General features: G+C 35.7%; 1 protein-coding gene across 2 annotated transcripts in view; it reads left to right on the forward strand.

Annotated features, from left to right (window-relative positions):
• The first annotated feature begins 3326 nt into the window (after positions 1-3326).
• The window catches only part of PSMD14 (proteasome 26S subunit, non-ATPase 14), a 104028-nt gene continuing 83692 nt past the window's right edge, over positions 3327-23662 (forward strand). For both annotated transcript variants that reach the window (XM_076005595.1, XM_012735707.2), the window contains exons 1-3: positions 3327-3539; positions 10306-10428; positions 12643-12694. Coding sequence is in view for 1 of the 2 variants with exons in the window: in XM_012735707.2 (XP_012591161.1) it covers positions 12647-12694 (48 nt within the window). In the remaining variant the exon portion in view is untranslated. The remainder of the gene's footprint in view (positions 3540-10305; positions 10429-12642; positions 12695-23662) is intronic.

Raw genomic sequence — 23662 nt, forward strand, 5'->3', positions numbered from 1 at the left:
AATCCTCCCACCTAATGCCACTTTGAACCACTAAGACAACAACTGATCTGCTTTCTGTTACTATATATTTGATTTGTTTAAAGTTTCATTAAAATGGAATTGTATAGTACGTACTCTTTTGCATCTCACTTCTTTTCCTCAGCGTGATGTTTTTGAAATTCAGTTGTGTTGTTGCATGAATTATTTTGGTAAATATTTAAAGTGAAGTTGGTGGGTCAAATGGTAATTATATTTTTAAAGTTTATTTTTAAAATGCTGGAATAATTTCCAAAATGGTTGTGCCATTTTAGTTACTGTTTGCACGGCATATTTTTTCTACCCTTTTACTTTCAACCTATTTGTGTCTTTGAATCTAAAGTGTATCTCTTGTGGAAAGCATATAGTTGGATTTTTTTTTTAGTTCATTCTGCCAATCTCTGCCTTTTAATTGGAATGTTTATTCCGTTTATATTTAATGTAGTTACTCATAAGGTTGGATTTACATTTGCAATATTGTCATTTGTTACCTTTATGTTCTATGTCTTTTGTTCCTCTATTTATTACTGCTGCCTTTTGTTATGCTAAATACATATTTTTGTGTACCATTTTAATTCTCTTGTCCTTTCTTTAATTAAATATTTTTAAAGTATTTTCTTAGTGGTTGTTCTAGGGATTATGGCTAACAAGTTATAACAATCTAGTTTGGATTAATACTAACTTTTAGTATATAAAAACTTGTTATAAGATAGCTTCATTCTCTCCCCTTTCTTCATTTCTTTCTTCCTCCCCACTTTGTTATTATATTAATTATATTCTTTAAACATAATGTGATCATCAACACAGATTTATAATTGTTGTTTTATGCAATCGTCTTTTAAATCAAATAGAAGAAAAAATAAGTTACAAATAAAACATATTTTTACTGCCTTTGATATTTATTTATATAGTTACCTTTAGTTACAGATGTTCTTTATTCCTTCATGTGGATTTCAATTACTGTCTAATGTCCTTCCATTTAGCCTGAAGGACTCCCTTTAGTATTTCTTATAAGGAAGATTTCCTAGTGACAAGTTATCTCTATTTTTGTTTATACATACATTTTGGGAATGAATTAATACTTACTTCACTTTTTATTTTTAGAGATGGGGTCTCACTCTGTTGCCCAGGCTGGAAGGCAGTGGCATCATCAGAGCTCATGGCAGCAGCGTACTCCTGCATTCAAGCAATCCTCCCATCTCAGCCTCTCCAGTAACTGGGACTGCAGGCCTATGCCACCAAGCCTGGCTAACCTTTTAAATTTTTTTGTAGAGACAAGGTCTTGCTATGTTGACCAGGCTGGTCTCAAACTCTGGCCTCAAGTGATCCTCTTGCCTCAGCCTCCCAAATCACTGGGATTGTAGGTGTGCCTCACCATGACTGACGTCTCCCTCATTTTTGAAGGACAGTTTTGCTGAATATAGAGTTCTTTTTTATTTTTATGCTTATATTTTCAAAACTAGACATTTAAAATAATATACTGTGCCTGCTCTGGAAATCACATTGCACCCCTTCCCCAGGGATTGCTATTGTTTCTGTTGGAATAGTTTCTGGCTTAGTGACTTTTCTGAACTCATTGTTTTAAAGTCTGTATTCTTTATTGTGTGTGACCACTTAAGTTTTTGTTCAGTTAGCTTAGTAGTCAGTTCATAATTGGACAGTTTCCTTGAAAACTTTCAACTAATAAGACTCCCAGTCTTTCCCCAGGGGCTTAGTATGTGTTGGGGCATGCCTTCAATAGTCAGCCAGACAGTTTATAATTCTGCCTTAGCCTCCACGTCTTGCTTGTGCAGAGCCTCAAGGTAAGCCAGAGGTGCAAGCTTAGGGCCCTCTCAGGTCTTTCTTGAGTATTCACATAGCCTTAGGCATGTGCACACCCTAAGCATGCATGCTAGATTCTCAGGAATATGTCAAGAGTTTTTCAAAGCTCCTATGACTATCTCATTTCCCAACTAAATACTTTAGTGTGGCTAGAACAAAGAGTGCTCCAAAGTTGAGGGGTTTTTGACCCTTATATTGCATGTTATGAAGAGCCACCAGTGGAATTTTAAGTTAAATAAGGGCATGACAGTATTTGTATAGCACAAGAAGTTTTTGTCAATGAGGTGGAGAATGGATTGAAAGGGGAAAGACTGATGGCAGGAAGATCAAAGAGATTACTGCAGCATTCCAAGGAAGAAGTGTGGAAAGTCTGAGTTAAGGCTGAAGTGAGGAGTATGGAGAAGGGAGAGTGGAGGTGGATTGGAAAAGCTATTATATAGAACAGAGACTTTATGGTTTCTAGAGTAATTAAGTGAGAGGCCAGTGGGGAGAGATGAATAAGAGGCAAGTGTCTATTTTGAGGTTTCTAATTAGGGAACTCAGTTGGAAGATAAGTTTATTCACTGTAAAAAGAGGATACAGGAGGCACAAGTTTGGGAGGAAGCAAAAAGATGTGGATACAAATATAATTAATATAACCTATGAGTAAGATAATTGTGTTTTTAGATAGAAATGTAAATATCTGAGAGGAAGAATTCAATGTAATTGTGTCACTCAAATCACAGCTTTGGATCCAGATGCTGTAATCGCTCCTCTCCATCCAGTAGATTCATCACCATTCTTGATTTAGAAATGTTTTTAAAATGCTTGTCATTTGGAGCATATTTAATAAAGTGACAGCATCTTGGTAAACATGTTGCCCTGAACAGAGACTGTATCTAGACTTAAGAATGTGATATAAACTTGCCAATAGTCATTTCTCCGGTGGTTTTGCTTTTTGAAATCCTTGCAGATAATGGGTAAAACGTAAGCAAACGATCCCTTAAGCCCTGTAAACTACATCGAGCTTAAAATATGTGGTTTGAACATTTGGGAAACGTTACTTTTCCTTGGAATCCAATCCTCGCAAAGTGGTAAAGAAAAGAGGCGGGTAAATGGGACTATGGAAAAGAGCGTCTGACAGTTCCCCTGTAATCACACCACTCACTCTTCCTATTTTGCTTCTCAGATGACTAAGTCAAGTGAACCTTTTAGTTTTTGAGGAGGGTCACAATGGCGACGAACACCAAAACGAAAGGGGTCTGGGCTCTGCAATACTAACAGTTCCATTTCCTAGCCCGTCACCTCGCGGGCTCGATGTGCCGCCGTCCCAGATCTCCAGGGCTGCAGGGGAGCACCGAGGTGGGGAGAGAAAAAGTGGGATGTCCGAGGGGCAAGGGCGGCCCGGGCGCCGACTTCCGCCTCGCCCTCCAGCCGCGCCGTCTGTTCCGCGCTCTCCTCTCGGGACACCCGCCCGACTCCGGAGTCGTCTCCAATTGGCCGTCGGGGGAACGGAAGCCGAAGTAGAGCAGTGAACCCGGAAGTGCTTCGCGGCGGAGGCCCGGGCGACTCTTTTGAATGGAATCGGGCTGATTCATCGCCGGTTCGCGGAGCCAGAGCCGGGTCGAGTCTCAGCCGCCTCCGCCTCCGCGTTCGTGTTCGCGTCAGCGTAGTGGCAACCATAGGGGTCCAGGCCGCGGCATCCTGTCCTTGTCTGCTTTCAGGTAAGACCCAGAAAACAGGTCCGGGAGGTCCGGGAAGGCAGTCGCGGTAGGCCGCTGCCCGCCCCGTGCTTTCCTGAGTCACGTTGCCCAGCCGAGTTGCCACTGGGAGGCCGGTGCCCTGAGGGAGGAGCCCAGGCTCTTTCGTACTCTTCCCCGACTCCCCAGGGTCTCTGGCAGGGTCAGGCCGGGATGTGGTCTCCTTTCTCCATTCGTTTCTGCTTGGCTGAATTCACCACATCTTGGGAATCTCTCTTCCTTGTACAGGGAAAACCCTTGTTTATGGCCTATTTGCCTGTGCTTTGTCGATAGTTGTTCCTGCGTTGAAAAACTTGAAAGCAGGCAGGGAAACAAAGGAGAGAGAATAAAATTAACTTACCCGTTGAATGCATGTTTGCTTTACCATTTGCTCCTATAGGCCTTGACCCTTTTTCTTGGTGTTAGGTTTTCAACTGCCTTCAAAAAATAAAAATCCTCGCAGATGCAGTGGTTGTCAACCTTGAATGTCTTCAAAAGAAAGTGTGGTTATTCCTGCGGTGCCTGTTACCTTACTTTTGATACTGTCCTAATTGAGTAGTTGTTAGTGAATTGATTACATTTCCTGTTTTCAGTAAAGTACAAATCTACTGTGTTACCTCTTGGAACTTAATTTTTCTGGGGATGTAGCTATGTGTCTGTCAAAAGAATAAAAATGTGAACTTTTTGAAAGAGTCGAATATAAATTTAGTGACTGACTGAAACATTCTTGGGATTAGAATGATAACCAAAAGTTGATAAAAGTTCCATGAGAAAAGCAGAGGAGAGGCTTTAAAAATTAGTAGAAATATAATTTAGTGTGAAAATGTTTCTTTTCACTGCTCACAAAAGTATGTTTTTAGTAGTGCTGACTTAATGTGTTTGAGGAAAACAATAAGGCAATAATAATGTTGAAATCACAAAAAACTGAATACAGTTTTAGTGGCGATGATTAACAATGATGACTTTCTTGTCACGTGAGGCTGCCAACTGGCTCATTTAAAATTTGAATTATATATGTTGTAAGCATACTGCATGGGTTATTGTGCATTTATAGAGATTAAGATATAAAGTGGTTCAGAATTAACTACAGTTAAGGTGTGTTTAGTGAAGTAGTATTTTGTGAAAAGCCTGAATGTTGTTTTTAATTTGTCTGAGAATAAAATTAAATCTTGCCAAGAGAAGAAATTTTTGAAGTCATGATCGTTCACTGATGCTTCTCACCTATTGAGTTTGGGAGTTTCTCTCCACTACCCCTGCCCCCCACACACCAAGGTATTTGGTAAATAATTGCCATTCTCATTGAAAAGCTGGATTTTAATTTCTCTGACATGGGTTCATCCTATTTTTAAGCTTGCCATATAAACCTTGTGCCATACAAACCTTGTGCTTAATATCTAGGTTGAGAACCATATGTTTGATAATCAGTAACAAGAAACATTTGTGCTTTTTTTGTTTTCATTTTTATAGCAATGTTTGTTTCATAATTCATTGTCCACCTGTGAAAGTATTGCCCGAATATTCATGTGATTGCTTGCTCATGAACTTGTCATATGCTGTTTGTTGCACTCATTTTGACATTTCATATTCTGCTTTATGATACTTTCCTTACCTCATCTGTAAAATGAGAGAATTTGATTAAATAATCTCTTCCAGTTGTAAAGCAGTAATAATAACAACGGCGTCAACAATGTTTATTGAGTACCTGGGATATTCCAGGCATTATATTGGATACTTTAGACTTATTCTTACAACAGACTTGCTAGGTAGGTATTATCCCCATTTTATAGACGAGGCCTAGAGTCTAGGAGAAGGTAACTTGTTCCAGATCATCTAGTGAGTAGGTACTGGTGAAGCCAGAATTCAAAGCTAGGTCAGCTGGTTCTAGAGGCTTTTCTACTCTACATCGCTGTCCTTTTACTTTACATATTTTTTATGGGTTTATGTCAGTCTTCTCAACCCCAGCCCCTGTAGATTATAAATTCTGTCAGTGCAAGCCAGTAAGTTTTTGGAATACACAAGATAGTATAGTTGGCTCTCCATATCCATGGATTATGGGTTCAACCAACTGCAGGTTGAAAATATTGGGGGAAAAAATTGCGTATGTACTAAACAGGGACAGATTTGTTTTTCTTGTCATTTTTTAAATAATACAGTGTAACTACCATTTATATAACATTTACATTGTATTAAGTATTATAAATAATCTAGAGATTACTAGATTTAAAGTATGCTGGGAGTAATATTAGCATAGGTTATATGCAAATGTTGCACTATACCATTTTATATTAGGGACTTGAACATCCGCAGATTTTGGAATTCAGGAGAGATCCTGGAACCAATTCCCCACAGATTCTGAGAAACTACTCAATAAATGTTTTAATTGGATGCTGAAATTAGGAGACTCAACTGTAGATATTTGTGATAATTCCAATCTCACTCTTCTAAACCGGGGAAAATCTTGCTTTCAAAATCATATTTATATAATTAAGTTTAATGTTGACTGTAGATCTTCCACAGAAAAAAGTCCTTAAGAAAGTGAAAGAGTTCCTGCTTTCCACAAATCAGAAAATAGAGAAATTACAACTACAGTGAGATCACAAATAAAGAATAATTTAAAAGGATTTAGCATCTGTCTGAGAAGTAATCGTATTTAATTGCAGAATGGATTGGGGAGTAAAAAATGAACAGTGAACTAGGAAACAATGATAAGCCTGAACATTAAGAACTTAATGATTTTGTTTGAATTTTATGAATTATTGGGTATCCCTGGTGAAAAGTTTGAAAAGTTGGAAAAAAAATTTCTCAGGTTCCAAATCCAGATTGATATAATTTTGAACGATTTACTTTTTTGAGTTATCCATGGTTCCATACGTTTCCTATAAATATTTGAAATTGATTTATTTTATATTCAGCATGAACATGCTCAAACAATACCAGATTTTAATCAGTTATTAACTTGAGAAATAAAGGAAAAGTGGAAAGTCAACAACCTTTGAAAGTACTGGGGTTTTTTTTTGTACTATTTTTACCAATTAGTGTTCTAAACATTACTGTATGTTTGACATTATATTAGGTATGGACTAATAATGTTTAAAGTTAATTATATCATGAATGAGCTTTTGAGTCTTCTGCTTTTTGATAGGTGTAAAAACTTGGTTTAGATCCATAGACCTTTGTATTGCTTCTATTTCTAAGAATTGAAAGTGTTGTCTTTTATGTTAAATGTGTGTATAACACATTCCCTTTGTGAGCCTTTTTGCTAAGTTCTGGGAATTGCAAGTCCCTGTCTCTTATGTGATTGATTAATTAATTATTTAGATACAGAATTATTTTTAGATACAGGGTCTCTGTCACTCAGGCTAGAGTACAGTGGCACAATAATAGCTCATTGCAACCTCCAATTCCTGGGCTCAAGTGATCCTCCTGCCTCAGCCTCCCGAGTTGCTAGGACTACAGGTGTGTGCCACCACACCTAGCTAATTTTTTTAAAAAAAATTTTGTGGAGATGGGTTCAAACAATCCTCCTACCTCAGCCTCCCAAAGTGCTGAGATTATAGGTATGAGCCACAGACACCCAGCCAGTGTGATTAATGTAGTACTTTGAAATATTCGAGGTGTTTTGAAACCCACTAAGTGACAAACTATGGGATGAAGGAAGGATCTATGTTGGTAGCTATGTTCATAGGATGGTGGTGCTGATGACAGAAGCTAGTGTTTATTACTTATTATATGCCAGGCATTGTTTTAAATGTTTTTTATGTCCATTTTCTTTAATCTTCTGATCAGCTCTATGAGGTAAGTGCTATCATTATCCCCATTTTGTAGGTGAGGAAACTGAGGCTGAGAGAGGTAATTGACCCAAGCATATAGAGCTAGTAAGTGTTAGAAACAGTTTTTGAATCCTGGCACTCTACATGCAGTCATAGCACTTAACCTTCATATGCTAGGAAAAACAGTCATCACTATTTGCCATCTGGGTCTGGTGTACCTTTTTAATTTTTTTACTCCTTTAGGTTAATTTATGAATAATTTATAGAAGTGAAAATAAAGGGACTATGGAAAAAAACTATATTGGAAATGTAAGCTTAAACATAGCAAATACAAATTTTTATTCTGTGTTTTCTTGGTTTTGAAGGTATATGTACCTGAAATGGGCAACATTGTTTGAATGTAATTAATGGCCCATCAGCTATAGTGCATGAAGGTGGAATATATCTGTCCTGTGAAGATCAGTTCCCTATTTCAAATACATCTCCAACAGGCCCTAGCTTATTACTTCTGGTTTTTCTTTTTGCAAGCTGTGTGTGTGTGTGTGTGTGTGTGTGTGTGTGTGTGTGTTTGTGTGTGTTTATGCGTTTACGTGTATGATAAAATATACATCACCTAAAATGTACCATTTTAACCATATTTGGTGTATAGGGACATTAAGTACATGAACATTGTTGTGTAACCATCACCACAATCCATCACCATCCATGAAAACATTGACAGCTCATAATTTTGTTGAAGAGAATGGCTATCATCTTTGCTCTATAATTGCAAAACATTCTTATTTTTAGATTTATAAGCATCAAATAGAGTTAGTTCAGTGATTTTTAAAATTTCTACATTATCTACTTCCTTTAATTCACCTTTTTGTGCACTTCAACATTTGTTGATGGGTAAACTGTATCACCATCATAAAACGTCAAAGAATATGTCACATACCTCTAGCAAAAACTGATTCTTGTTGCAAAATAGTGTATGATGAAGTACTTCTTGAAATACATACTTATCTAGTTAGATAAGAATGTAATTTCTTTTTTGGTCTTAGAAATATATTGTTCACTCATTTGACCTTTTTTAAAAATAATTTATTGAGGAGGAAATTCACATAACATAAAATTTACCATTTTGAAGTGAACAGTTCAGTGGCATTTAGTCTAATTGCCAGTGTTACACAGTCACTACTTCAGTATACTTCCAAGGTAAAATCCCTTACCCATTAAGTAGTTTTTCCATTTTCCTCCCTTCCCCCAGTGCCTGGCAACCATCAATCTGCCTTCTGTCTTTATGGATTTATTGGATATTTCATATATATGTAATCACACAATATGTGACCTTTTGTGCCTGGCTTCATTTATAATACATAGCATAGTATTTTGAGGTTCAGCCAAGTTGTAACATGTATCAATACTTTGTTCCTTTTTATAGCTGAATAACATGCCATACATTCCCTTTTGGGTATATAGTAGAATTTGTTTATCCATTAGTCCTTTGGCAGACATTTGGACTGTTTTCACCTTTTGGCTATTGTGAATGGTGATTCCATAAATGTGCATGTAGAAGAACTTGTTTTGAGTATGTGTTTTCAATTCTATGGGATATACCTGTGAATAGAATTGCTAGGTCATATGGTAATTCTATTTTTAACTTTTTAAGGAACTGCAAAACTGTTTCTAGCACTCGCTGGTTAAGTTTGAGAAAATTAATCTAGGATATTGTCATCTCAAGATGCATGGTCTGTGATTTTGTTTATATCAGTGGTTTTCAATTGAGGGTGATTTTGCCCCTCCAGGGGACATTTTGCAAGTTTTGGAGACAGTTTTGATTATCATGACTGGGTAGGTGCTATTGGTATCTATGGGACCAGGGATGCTGTTAAACATCCTATAATGGGCTGGGTGTGGTGGCTCACACATGTGATCCTAGCCCTCTGGGAGGCTCAGGCAGGCAGATCTCTTGAGGTCAGGAGTTCAAGACCAGCCTGAGCAAGAGTGAGACACACACCCCCCCACCAAAAGAAATGAAAAGAAAAAAAAAATGAGCCAGGCATGGTGACGTACTCCTGTAGTCCAAACAACATCCTATAATGTACAAGACAGTCCCCACAACAAAAAGTTATCTGGTTCTGAATGTCAGAAGTACTGAAGTTAAATGAACCTCAGCTTGTACTATTAGTTATATTGTCGTTAGAGACTAGAGTGCTGTTATATATCTCCTTCGCTTACACATTGCGATTCTCTAATAATTGTGAAACTTTTCCTCCTTTTGCCATTATGGGTGGCAAATAAAAAAAATCTGAATGCTCAACTGTGTTCAGTGAAAGCTAAAAAAAAAAAAAAAAGACTACAAAGACAGTGGTCTCTAGTGTTTTATATCTTTTTAAACTGGAATCAATGCTTTGGCCAACATAATAAGAACTGAAGTTTGATGTAATAGGTGTAATTTATTGCATTATTTTAGACAGTCCTTACTCTTCCATTGTATTATTTTTGTCTTTTTTTGTCATAATTGGGAATAATTAAGAAATAATGAACTAATTCCTAGGGTGATAAAATAGCAAACCTTCAAGAAATAAGAAATTAATATCACTAATGTTCTATAATATATCGTGGGTTTTAATAATGGTGTAATGAACCTCTATGGTAATTGCATGAAATAATGAATTTTGTTCTATTTAAAAATATAAGTAAATTTTCTTTTTGTTCTTTGAAAGACCTCTAAAAAGACTAAAACTTATGAAATATCAATCTTCGAAGTTAGTGCTCAAGAGAGAAATATACAAACAAAATCATACAGGGTAGATTTCTATGTTTTTTAGCTCCCTGGGATGGCAGATCATTCCATACTTTCAGGAAATGATCATTAAAAAGTAGTTTTGATATCTAATTCATTTTTAGGAATTTTGATTCTTTTAAAAATTTTGGTATAAAAATTTCCTGCTTAATTATCAAAATAATTGTATATTATTTTATTTACCTTTTTTTAGGAGAGAAAGAGGAAAAAAAATACCTCGGAAAATTATACCTGCCAGAATTAGCAAGAGCTTGTGCTAAGAAGAAATTTGTCAAACTCAACAAATTGAAGCTTAAGAGTTATAATTACTGATCAGGTGAGGTTTAAAAATGTATTTTATGTTTATTCTTTCAGGATATGATAAAGAGATATTATGAAAATGTATTATTTTCAACAGACATCCAATTATGACTGTGATAGATAACCAGATTTTAAAAACTAGTGTGATTTAGAACATTTATCCATATATTTTACTTCCAAATGTTAGTATTTTTATCAAACCTGGCTGCCTTAAATGTTTTAATTTGTTAAATGTTTTTCCTGTTTGCCGAGACATCTAATTTTGCTAAAAAAATGAATTTGACCTGTCAGATTTTCTTTCCCTCTGCTTCCCACATCATTCATGTATATTCACAGCATCTGGAGTCTGTGTAAAGTCATCAGAAACAACAGAGGGGAAATAGATAAACTGAACACAGCTGGGAATCAACTTTGGCCTAGAATGTATATATTCTAAAGTATACTGTATGTTTGTTTTTTTCCGTTGGTTCTTTAGGTTTATAAACTTGAAATGATCCAAAAGAAATTTTTTTAGTCTTTGATAATATATTTTAGAGAAATGTCTTTAATATTATAAAATATACAGGATTTTTTTTTTCTGTCTATAGTCGTTAAAAAGTGCTATGTATTGAATGTCATATTTCAGTTGAGTAATTTTAATGAGAATTTTCTGGAGATTCTATTTGTAAAAGTTGTTCTTAGGAGGATGAGTTAAGATTGTGAAGTGGAAATTTTGTCTGTACTATCAAGTTTTCTTATTTGCCGTTTTATTTTTAAAAATGAATTTTTAAAATTGTGAATCTCACGCACATTGTTTTATGATAAACAAGCCAGACACAAAAAGTATGAGATTCCATTTATATAAAATTCAAAAACAGCAGAACTAATCTGTGCTGTTAGGAGTTGGAATTTTATCACAAGAGACTGGAAGGGGGCTTGAGCAGCATTTCTGAGGTGCAGATAATGTTCTGTTTCTTGAACTAGGTGGTGGTTACATGGGTGTATTCACTTTGTGACAATTCTGTGGCTGTATTGTTTGTGTTCTTTTCTATATGAGGGTTTGAATAAAGTTTGCAATATTAAGATTATTAAACATTAGCAGGGTTGTTACCAGGATTCAACAAACATGTTTAGGCAGTCATATAATAATCATCATAAGTACATTATTGAGTTTTAGTTTGTATAGCAGTTGTAACTAGTAAAATAACATGGATTAATGGTGAAGCTTATCTGTTAACATCTAATTTAGAATATAGCTTGTAATGAAACCATTTTCTAAAGCATATACTTAGGAAGAAGAGAAATTTCAGGGCATAGTAGTAATTTTCAAGTAGAAAACAGTGCTTTTATTTCATTTGTCGAGTAGTTGTACTGCTATTAATTTTTATCATTTGATTATAAGGTTATATAAGTACACTTGCAATTTCTTTAATTTTTTTCTGAGTTTTTCAAGCTTATAACATTATCTTCTGTAGTTATTCTAAACATTAAAAATAAATCAGACTGATATTTCAAAGTTGATTCTCTTCGTTCGTATCTATCAACTCTGAAATTATAATTGAGAATGGCGGCTGAATTTCCTTAGTGAAAAAGGTGTATATTTCCACAACATCTGAAATAGCACAAAATATCTGTGTAAGTTCTAGGACACTATCCTAACGCATTTAATGTTTACACTATAGTATTTCTTTTAGTATAATGAGTTCATTTTTAAAAAGCCTTTGATGCTAATTCAGAGATCCATAATCTGCTCACAATGTCTTTCACATGTAGTTTTGATGATAACTGACAAGCTGTAAGTTAATTAGCACAGAACTTACTAATGAGGATGTTAAAATTTAATTTAAAAGTGAGGTTTTTTATTTGTATACTCTGGACAAATTGAAGGAAATTCAATCATATGTATGATAAGCATTTCAGGCACTTTTTCCTTATTCAGGTACTTTATTAGATAACAATAAGAAAATATAATTAACTTAATGATTGCAAAGTTTTGAAAGTATGCTAAGATTGCTTGTCTTTAAAACTGGGGATAACCCAAAACCAAAGCAGTAAAATAAGGTCTGTTAATTAGCATGGAAGACAGCTTCTTGAATTAATATGTGGTGTTAATTAACAGGAAGTCTGATGTTGTGTTGTAATTACCACCAATATTTTTGACATACTGAGTGACTGAAGGTGAATTATATAGATAGCAATTGAGTAAACACTTTTGTGCTTAGGAACGTTTTCTTTTGTTTCTGTTTTCTAGAAATATGGACAGACTTCTTAGACTTGGAGGAGGTATGCCTGGACTGGGCCAGGTTAGTACATAGACTCTGAGTATTTCTTTGTAAACTATGAGCCTTTCTGTAGTTAGCCAAAGAGAATGAAATCACCCCTAAGAAAAATCACCTTATAGCTTTATGGCAAGAAGCTTACGTTACTGCTGTTTGTAATGCTAAATAACATGTGGAAAACATTTTCTATTTTAACTTACTTTTTCCTGGGAATAAGAATTTTCTCTATTTACTTTGCTTAAAATTTTGGAATATGTGAGATTATCAAATTGCCTTTTAGGGAAAAATGAAACTCAAAATACATTATTTCTAGGTTTATAATATAAATTTTAGATGTAACACATGAAAAAGTAAACATGACATACTCTTTGCCAGAACCAGAAAATGTTTGTATGTTTGGTCTTAACACTGGTACATTGCTGGTAATAATTATGATACATACATGAATTAATATGTTTCAATACTATCATCATTTATCTTGTTCCATGCTGCTCAGCAAATGGCCTCTAGATAGATTTCTGTCTCAGGATATTCACTGTTTTGTTTTGTTTTAAAGAAATACAGTCTTACTCTATTGCCCAGGCTGGAGAGCAGTGGCTATTCACAGGTGCCATCATAGTACACTGCAGCCTTGGACTCCCGGGCTCAAGCGATCTCCTGTCTCAGCCTCCCCAGTAGCTGGGACTATAGGCACGTGCCACCATGCACCAGCTTCTACTGCAGGATACTGCTTTCAGCTAAAGAATAATTTCTGCCTTTTTAAAATTCTACATTGATTACCTTTGCAGTCATCCATTTGCTTAATGTTAATTAACAAAAGAGATGACTATATGTTGTTCCCTTCCTGAGACTTTTTGTAATGTATTTTATTAGAAAATATTTTTATAACCCCCTTTTAGAACCCTTTTAGTTGCCACCTTTCCCTCATTTCTATTTCACTATCAATGACTTTCTCTTTCTTTATTGAAAGTAATTTATATTTAGTATAAGAAACATAGTTTTCGATTGAGACTTTGTGAAATTCTCAATGTTGTAGAGGCATTTTTATAAGAACTCTTTAATTAAGTATATCATGGTTTATTACTTTTAGAAGTTGAAAATTTTTTTGTGGTACTATATTGCATCCTTGAATAAATTCCTATTTTCATTTACTTTTGTTTTATTTCTCATGTTTAGATTATTTCTCATGTTTCTTTGCTGTCAGCCTATTTCTTCATGATTCTTCATTTTTGTAACATATTTGTAACCCATTCTCTCAAGAGGACTATACCTCTCTGAACTTGACCCTTAAGCTGTTTCTATTGTTTTGTAAGCATGCTAGATTGATTCTAGATTTTCTCTAATTTATTCTGAAATTAGTAATAATGTTAAGGCATATAAAAATGTCAGGAGTTAACTGAGATTGTATGTAGGTACTGTAAATTTACCTGCAAATAATTATAAATAATTATAGGTACAGACGTTGCCTTAGCATTCTTAAGGAAAATTGCATCAAATTTAAATACTGAAATAACCTTAAGCACAGATAGAATAAAATGACCTACTTTTAATTCTCTTTTAACTAGACTTCAGTATTTCACACTTACTATCTTAAAACTTTCTCTTCGATTAGCTTTTATCATGCTTCCTTTTTCTAGTTTTCGTTATAGTGTCCATACCGATATATCCATCTTAGACATCCATGTTGCAGAATTGCTGGATATGAAATAATAGTTTTACTGACCACAAATTGAGCTGCATCATATCTCAGTGACTACTGCAAACCATTGTATAAAGTGGAAGTCTAAATATTTAATAATCTCTCATTGATTTCTGATTATTTAATCAGCCCTTGTGTCCTCAGTTTGTCTCTTTAATTTAAAAATATGTTATTTAAGAATCTGTTATTTCAAATATATATATATATCATCTCCTCAATTAGATGACAACCTCTTAAAGGAATAATTTTTGGAGTTCTTATTTCTATGATATCTCTTATACTAGATGTTAAGTTATTTTTTTCCTGAAATTTTATTTTACTCTTGTTCTAGAACTGATTTGACAAATACTTAACAGTGTTACTTCTGCAACATGAAATGTTAAGTTCATTTTTTGAATAAATGAGAATAAAATGTTAAGGATATTGTTTATTTTTAATAAGAAGTTGAAGATTTTTGGGTTGATCATAGCTATCTTTTCATTATATAAGGCTTAGCAACCAGTAGTAGTGGAAAAGGGGACATAAGTTGGTCTTTCCCTCAAAAAATCAGTGGGAAATGTTAATATCTTACCATATAATGTAAAAGTCAGAATTCTGTCACAAATAGGAGCAGGTCTTTTGCTGGTACGTTGGCAGGTGGTCCTTTTAAGATGTGGGAATAGATAGGAGCAGAACAGGTAAAGGCCATGTATAATTTCATGAGAGTCCCTTTGTGATTATTTAATGTTAAGAGTTGAATAGAATTTTGTTACTTTTCAAGAATTTATTTTCTTGATTGAATAATGAGAACCATGGATATTTTATGAGTGAATAGGCCATCTTAAATCGTTGTCTATTGAATAACCTAACTTTGATGTAAGAAATGTCCAAGACTTTTTTAATAATGTTCAATAGTTGCTGCTTTATTGGCTTAAAGACATTTTGTTTCACTCCCCATTGGATATATTGCAATACAGCTCTGACATTAACTCAGAGTTAGTATCAGACTTCACACACGTTAAAGGCTCAGTCCTTCACAAGACTGCCTTTATTTCAGATGCCAGCCACATTTCAGGTGTCCCTAAGGCATCCACAATTTTGACCAATGCTTTGATATGGCTATAAATTTGGATGTCCCCATGACACATTTAGGTTTGATAATTCACAAGAAAAATTCACAGAACTCAAGAGGGCACTTATACATAATGATTACAATTTTATTATCAAGGATACAGATTAGGAGCCCAGTGAAATGAAGACACATAGGACAAGATCTGGGAGGAAACGCAGAGCTTCTGTGCCCTCTCCTCATGGAATTAGGTACCCTCCCTACACATCAGTGAATTCACCAGCCAGGAAACTTCATCTGTTTCAGTGTAGCTTCAGTGTTTTTATTGGGACTTCATTACATGGGCATGACCAAGTGAGTCATTGGCCGTGTGATTTAACTCACATCTCCAGCCTCACTTCCTTCCTCCGAAGTGAGCCAGGCTTGAAGTCTTAACCCTCTAATCACATTGTTGGTCTTTTTGGTCATCAGTCCTCATCCATAAGTTATCTATCAGCCAACTTTGAGTTACTTCATTAGCATAACAAAGATGATCATATCACTAAGGAAATTCCAAGAGTTTTTGAGGTTTTTTGCCAAAAACCCAGGATAAAGACTGGACATTATTATTTGTTTTCAGCCTTGACTACATTATTTGTGTGGACATAATTCAGTATTTCATTTGAATTTTTCTTGTACCATTATTTGACACTGATTTTTGTGTCCTGTTTCCAAGAGACATGATCCAATATGTAGGCATAATGCCTTTAATATAACCCAGTAGTAGTAAGAAGCTATTCAAGCTTTGCTCTGTTTGCCAATTGGCCATTTTTTTTAAATGGAGGAGTTCACAGTAATAATACAGGCATACCAGTGTTATCATAGTGGATACTGGTATTTCATTGTTTGTGAGGTCAGTTGGCCTTGGTGGTTTTATTTGGGAGTTATATAGTAGGGTTACTAGGTAAAAAAGGAACTTGCAAATAAAGTCTCTATCCATTCTATATCCATATCTCTTAACTTTCTTTTTTTTTTTTTTGAGACAGAGTCTCCCTTTGTTGCCCAGGCTAGAGTGAGTGCCGTGGCGTCAGCCTAGCTCACAGCAACCTCAAACTCCTGGGCTCGAGTGATCCTTCTGCCTCAGCCTCCCGGGTAGCTGGGACTACAGGCATGCGCCACCATGCCTGGCTAATTTTTTTTTTTTTTATATATATATATCAGTTGGCCAATTAATTTCTTTCTATTTATAGTAGAGACGGGGTCTCGCTCTTGCTCAGGCTGGTTTTGAACTCCTGACCTTGAGCAATCCGCCCGCCTCGGCCTCCCAAGAGCTAGGATTACAGGCGTGAGCCACAGCGCCCGGCCTTAACTTTCTTTAAGTAAGAGCTAACTTTTCTCTTCCAGGGGTAATCCTTCCACTTATTCTTTGATCCTGTTCTCTTGAAACCTTGCTTATCTCCACTGACTCATTTCTTTGACTACAAAAATGTCAAAATCTCATGTATATAAAAAATAAAACTCTATTGCATCCTGCCATTATTTATTTATTTATTTATTTATTTATTTATTTATTTATTTATTTATTTTTTGAGACAGAGTCTCACTTTGTTGCCCGTGCTAGAGTGCCATGGCGTCAGCCTAGCTCACAGCAACCTCAAAACTCCTGGGCTTGAGCAATCCTTCTGCCTTAGCCTCCCCAGTAGCTGGGATTACAGGCACATGCCAACATGCCCGGCTAATTGTTTCTATATATTTTTAGTTGGCCAATTAATTTCTTTCTATTTATAGTAGAGATGGGGTCTCAGTCTTTCTCAGGCTGGTTTCGAACTCCTAACCTTGAGCAATCCGCCCACCTTGGGCTCCCAGAGTGCTAGGATTACGGCTGTGAGCCATCGCACCCGGCCTGCATCCTGCCATTAAATCTTGTCTTCTATTTATTTCTAGAATTCCTGAAATAATACCTTAAATTCACATTCTACTTCTTTATTCTCATGAGACTATATTCTGTTCTCCTCTTTTATTACTATACTGGAATTGATCAAATTGCCAAGTCTGTTGGCCTACCTTTTTAGTTCTCTTTTAACTAGACTTCAGTATTCCACACTATCTTGAAACTTTCTTTTCCATTACTTTTTTATCATTCTCCCTTTTCCTAGTTCTCATATGGTGTCCATACCTACAAAACAACTTTAAAGTTTTCTTTTTTGTAATATCACATATTAAAATGTTAATATGTGAGTAATGATAGGCTAAAAAAGTTAAATTAGTCCACAGTGCTCTACTTTAGTATAACTTATCAGTTGTTTGAAGCAGAAACAAATAGATGTTTTATTAGTACTATTAAAATAATAGTTTTAGATTTCAAATGTATTATTTTAATTAGGTAAAATGTCAGTGGCATTTAGGACCTCGCCTTCGGTTTTAATTTGTTAGGCCAATATTTTGAGTTTCTGTGTGTCAGAGGTGTTATGCTGTAGGGAATATCAAGATGAACAAGAATGTCAATACTGAAACCAGGGGCCTTACATATAAATAATTATGTTTTAAGTACCTGCCACGTAGTAACTACACTGAATGAGTGTAAACTAGTGCTTGTTGTAAATAATGTGATTTCTAAGTATAATGAAGGTAGGCTTTACTTCTTTTCACAAAAAGGGAAAAATGAGACTAAACTGAGGAGATGACGTTTGACCTAAGTTTTGGAATATGTACATTCAGAAAGGCAGGAGAATGGAAATATAGGAAGAAAAGAAGCTAGTAGAGGGGTTCTTAGTAGATTATAAAAGATATTGAATGCCATGATTAGCAATATTACTCTCTTTCCCACACATGTAGCTTCATGAAGATTTTCTTTTCGGCCGGGCATGATGGCTCACGCCTGTAATCCTAGCACTCTGGGAGGCCGAGGCGGGCAGATTGCTCGAGTTCAGGAGTTCAAAACCGGCCTGAGCAAGAGTGAGACCCTGTCTCTACTATAAATAGAAAGAAATTGGCCGGGCGCTGTGGCTCACGCCTGTAATCCTAGCTCTTGGGAGGCCGAGGCGGGAGGATTGCTCAAGGTCAGGAGTTCAAAACCAGCCTGAGCAAGAGCGAGACCCCGTCTCTACTATAAATAGAAAGAAATTAATTGGCCAACTGATATATATATATATAAATTAGCCGGGCATGGTGGCGCATGCCTGTAGTCCCAGCTACCAGGGAGGCTGAGGCAGAAGGATCGCTCGAGCCCAGGAGTTTGAGGTTGCTGTGAGCTAGGCTGACGCCACGGCACTCACTCTAGCCTGGGCAACAAAGCGAGACTCTGTCTCAAAAAAAAAAAAAAAAAGAAAGAAATTAATTGGGCAACTAATATGTATGGAAAGTAAATTAGCCGGGCATGGTGGCACGTGCCTGTAGTCCCAGTTACTTGGGAGGCTGAAGCAGCAGGATTGCTTGAGCCCGGGAGTTTGAGGTTGCTCTGAGCTAGGCTGATGCCACGGCACTCACTCTAGCCTGGGCAACAAAGTGAGACTCTGTCTCAAAAAAAAAAGATTTCCTTTTCTTTTTTCTTTTTCAGAAATGAAGATTTTTTTTCTTAGTAGACTTGTGAGATGATTCAGTGTTTTTGAAAAGTAATTGTAGTGCTAGTTTAGAGAATAGGTAGAGGGGAAGGGATTAAAGGCAAAACCATCAATATTATGAATTATTTCTGGCTTTCAATGGTCTAGAAATATAGTAAGATTATATTAGGTCATTAAATATGAAATGTCCGATTTTGAATCAAAAGTGTAGTTTCTTATATCTCAAACAATAAGCAGTACAATTAATTTAATTATGTGCCTAAACTATTGACACAGTTTTGCCATCTTAACAGTAGCTTGCTTATGCCAGCAGTAAAGAAGCCTGGAGAGCGAGTGACGATAAAATCGTAAAAGATGTTTTCCAAAGCTTGCTGAGAATTGAATATTTTTCATTGCAAGAAGTGGTCTAAAGCCTGGAAGAAATGTTAGTCAGTTGGTGCGAGGTCTGGTGAATATGATGGATGACAGAGAGTTTCCAAGTTCAGCCTCTGTAGTTTGAACAGTGTTGTTTTTTTTCTCACATGTGGTCTTGCAAGAGGATTGGCCTGTCTCTGTTGACCAGTCTTGGCTGCTTAATTGCAAGCATCTTCATTGTTTCATCCAATTGGTTGCAGTAGACATCCACTGTAATCAATTGACCAGGTTTCATGAAGCTGTAGTGTATAATACCAGCACTGGACCAACCAACAGACCCTATTAGCTTTTTTGGTTAAATATTTGGTTTTGGACTATGTTTCAGCAATTCATCTTTATCCAACTATTGTGCCGAATGCTTGGGATTGCCAAAAAGAATCTATTTTTCATCACATTTAACAATATGGTGTAGAAATGGTTTGCCTTTATGTTGTGAAAACAAAGAAAAACAAGCTTCCAGATAGATGATTTCTCTCCTGATGCTTGTTTAATTCATGTGGTACCCATCTATCCAGCTTCTTTACCTTGCTGATTTGTTTCAGATGGTCCAATATTGTTGGAATAGTAACATCAAACATTGCTGCTAATTTGTGCTTAGGTTGAGATGCATTTGCTTCCACTATAGCTTTCAGCTCATCATTATCCACCTTGGTCTCGGGTCATCCACAGGGCTAATTTTCAAGATTAAAATCACCAGAATGGAACTTCTCAAACCATCAAAGTACTATGTATTCATTAGCCACATCCTTCCCAAGCACTTGTTGATATTTTGAGCTGTCTGTGCTCCATTGGTTCCATGATGGAACTCATTCAAAAATTACGTGAATTTTTGACTGATCCATGGTTTTGCAAAAATTGCTCTAAAAAAATTTTGAAAGATAATCACAAATCAAAATGTGCCTTTGAAAGAATGATGATGTACCTTCACAATAAAAAACAAAAAAAAGAACAAGAAGTGTCAAAGTGACATGTCAGATCAACTGTCAAACTTAGTATTTAAGGGAATCAGGCATTCCATACTTAATAACCTAATGTAATATGGAATTGATCAAATTGCCAAGTCTGTTGGCCTACCTTTTTAGTTCTCTTTTAACTAGACTTCAGTATTCCACACTATCTTGAAACTTTCTTTTCCGTTACTTTTTTTTTTTTTTTTTTGAGACAGAGTCTCGGTTTGTTGTCCAGGCTAGAGTGAGTGCCGTGGCGTCAGCCTAGCTCACAGCAACCTCAATCTCCTGGGCTCGAGCGATCCTTCTGCCTCAGCCTCCCGAGTAGCTGAGACTACAGGCATGCGCCACCATGCCCGGCTAATTTTTTATATATATATATATATCAGTTGGCCAATTAATTTCTTTCTATTTATAGTAGAGACGGGGTCTCGCTCTTGCTCAGGCTGGTTTTGAACTCCTGACCTTGAGCAATCCGCCCGCCTCGGCCTCCCAAGAGCTAGGATTACAGGCGTGAGCCACCGCGCCCGGCCTCCGTTACTTTTTTATCATTCTCTCTTTGTAATATTATCTGTGGAGATAATGTAATTTATCTATGAAGTTAGCCTTACTGTGATCTTGCTTTGACCAATGAAATGTGATAACATGTTACATTTAGGTGGATGCTTTAAGAATCAGTGTGTGATTTGCCTCCCCTAGTAATCAAAAAATGAAGATAGAGCCTCTTTTAGCTGTGTTCCTGAGTAAGAATGACATGCATCCTGCAAGTTTTAAATGCAAAGTCAAATCTTGTGATGTTTCTGATGTTCCCTATTTTTTTTGTCTCCCAATTTTTATTTTAAGACACACAGTGTAGACCAAACTAAGTACATATAAAGCAGACCTATATTGCCTGTAAGTTGTCAATTTGTATCTTTCTAATATACATCTCAGTAATTTCAGGATGCAAAAATAAGGGAAAATACTATGGATGAGTGATCTAAGAAGGCTTTCTGAATGTGCTGAGATATAATGCACATTTCGAAGGTTCATTTCAGGTGGCTAGATTTTAAAAAATAATTTCATGAATTGCATATGATATTTTGTATAACTCCCAAATCCTCACAGTATACAGGTTTTGTATATATTAACTAATAACCATTTTCTGATTCCTTGTTGTAGGTCTTGGAATAGAAATGTTTTAATTATTTGTCTTAGGTTTTGGTCTATTGCTTTGTATAAAGGATTAATTTAACATAACAGTAGAAAAAATGACTAGAAAAAAATGGAAAACATAATTAAGGAAATAACTGCTTTCATGGATGAAGAATCTTAATATTATTTGCCAGTTTTGTCCAATTAATTGTAAGTTCAATATTGTTCCAATAAAAATATCAACTAAAATTTTCATGGAATTAAACAAACATTCTAAAATTTATATTGGAAAAAAGTTTGAGAATAGCAAAGAAATTTCTAAAAAGGAAAAAGAAATTTGCTCTAGCAAATTTGAAGATATATTTTAATGCTAAATGACTCCAGTAGTGTTATATTATTCCAGAGATAGTTGAGTAGGTCATTATAATCAAATAGAATGCCCAGAAATAGACCCATGCATATATAGGAACTTGTTTTGTAATATAGGTGACATTAAAACTTAGTGAGGAAGGAGAGGCCAATTCATTAAATGATGCTAAAGCAAGTAGTTTTCAATATGAGGGAAAAATAAATTAGATTCCTCCCTTATTCTTTGCACAAAAGTGTATACCAGATGGGTTGAAGATATATCAGACTTTATAATTTTGGAGGACATACCGATTAGGCTAGCTATTATACCAAAAAGCAAAAACAAAATAAGTGTTGAGGATTAGAGAAATTAGAACTCTTATGCATTGATGGTAGGAATGTAAAATGGCACAACCTATAATGGAAAACAGTTTGGTGATTCCTCAAACAATTAAACATAGGATTGCCACATTTTCCAGCAATTCCAATTCTGAGTATATACCTGAAAGAATTGACAGCAGACACTCCAGTGGATATTTGTATACCATTGTCCTTAGTAACATTATTCATAGTAGCCAAAAGATGGAAACACCCAAATGCCCATCAACAGATGAATGGATAAATGTGGCATATACAGTTTTCCCTTGATTTGCTCAGCAATTGGTTCCAGGACACATGCAAATACCAAACCTGCAGGTGCTCAATTCCTTTATATGAAATGGTATAATATTGCATGTAGCCTACATAATTCTCCCTTAAACTTTAAATAATCTGTAGACGACTTGTAATTCCTAATCCAGTATAAATGTTACATAAGTAGTTGTTATACTGCATTTTTAAAATTGTCTTTTTGTTAGTTTTTCCAAATATTTTTGATCTCTGGTTGCTTGAATCTGCAGATGCTGAACTTGCAGATATGGAGGGCCAACTGTTCATAGAGTTGAGTATTATTCAGCTTTCAAGAAGTGAAATTGTGACGTATGCTATAGCATTAGTGAACCTAGAAGATATGCTGAGTAAAATAAGCCAGACACAAAAGGACAAATATTAATGATTCCACTTATATGAAGTATCTAGAGTAGTCAGATTTGTAGAGATAGAAGGTAGAATGATGGTTGCCAGGGGCTTGGGGGAAAGGAGGAATTGGAAGTTACTTATTAGGTACAGAATTTCAGTTTGGGAAGGTAGAAAAGTTCTAGAGATAGATGGTGGTGCTGGTTGTACAACAGTGTTAATGTACTTATTGTCACTGAACTGTACACTTGATAGCTAAAACATTTTTGGTTATATTTTTACCACGAAAAAGAGATTTGAAAATTCAGTTAACAAATGTCTTTAAAATGATGTTAATAATACCTACCTTAGATGGTTCTTATAAAGATTAAATAAACTAGCATGTTAACATATCAAGAGCACAGTAGATACACTCCCTCATCCCAATTTTTTTGGAAGAAAATTATATGTCTTTATGATCTCAAGATAGAAAAGTACAATTCAAAAGAATTTATAATTTGACTACCTTAAGACAGTATTACTAATTCTTTTTTTTTTTTTTTGAGACAGAGTCTCACTTTGTTGCCCAGGCTAAAGTGAGTACCATGGCATCAGCCTAGCTCACAGCAACCTCAAACTCCTGGGCTCAAGCAATCCTGCTGCCTCAGCCTCCCAAGTAGCTGGGACTACAGGCACGCGCCACCATGCCCAGCTAATTTTTTCTATATATATTAGTTAGCCAATTAATTTCTTTCTATTTATAGTAGAGACGGGGTCTGGCTCTTGCTCAGGCTGGTTTCTAACTCCTGACCTTGAGTAATCCGCCTGCCTCCCAGAGAGCTAGAATTACAAGCGTGAACCACAGCCCGG

The sequence above is a fragment of the Microcebus murinus genome, chromosome 8 (assembly GCF_040939455.1).
Source record: "Microcebus murinus isolate Inina chromosome 8, M.murinus_Inina_mat1.0, whole genome shotgun sequence".
NCBI classification, from domain to species: Eukaryota; Metazoa; Chordata; class Mammalia; order Primates; family Cheirogaleidae; genus Microcebus; species Microcebus murinus.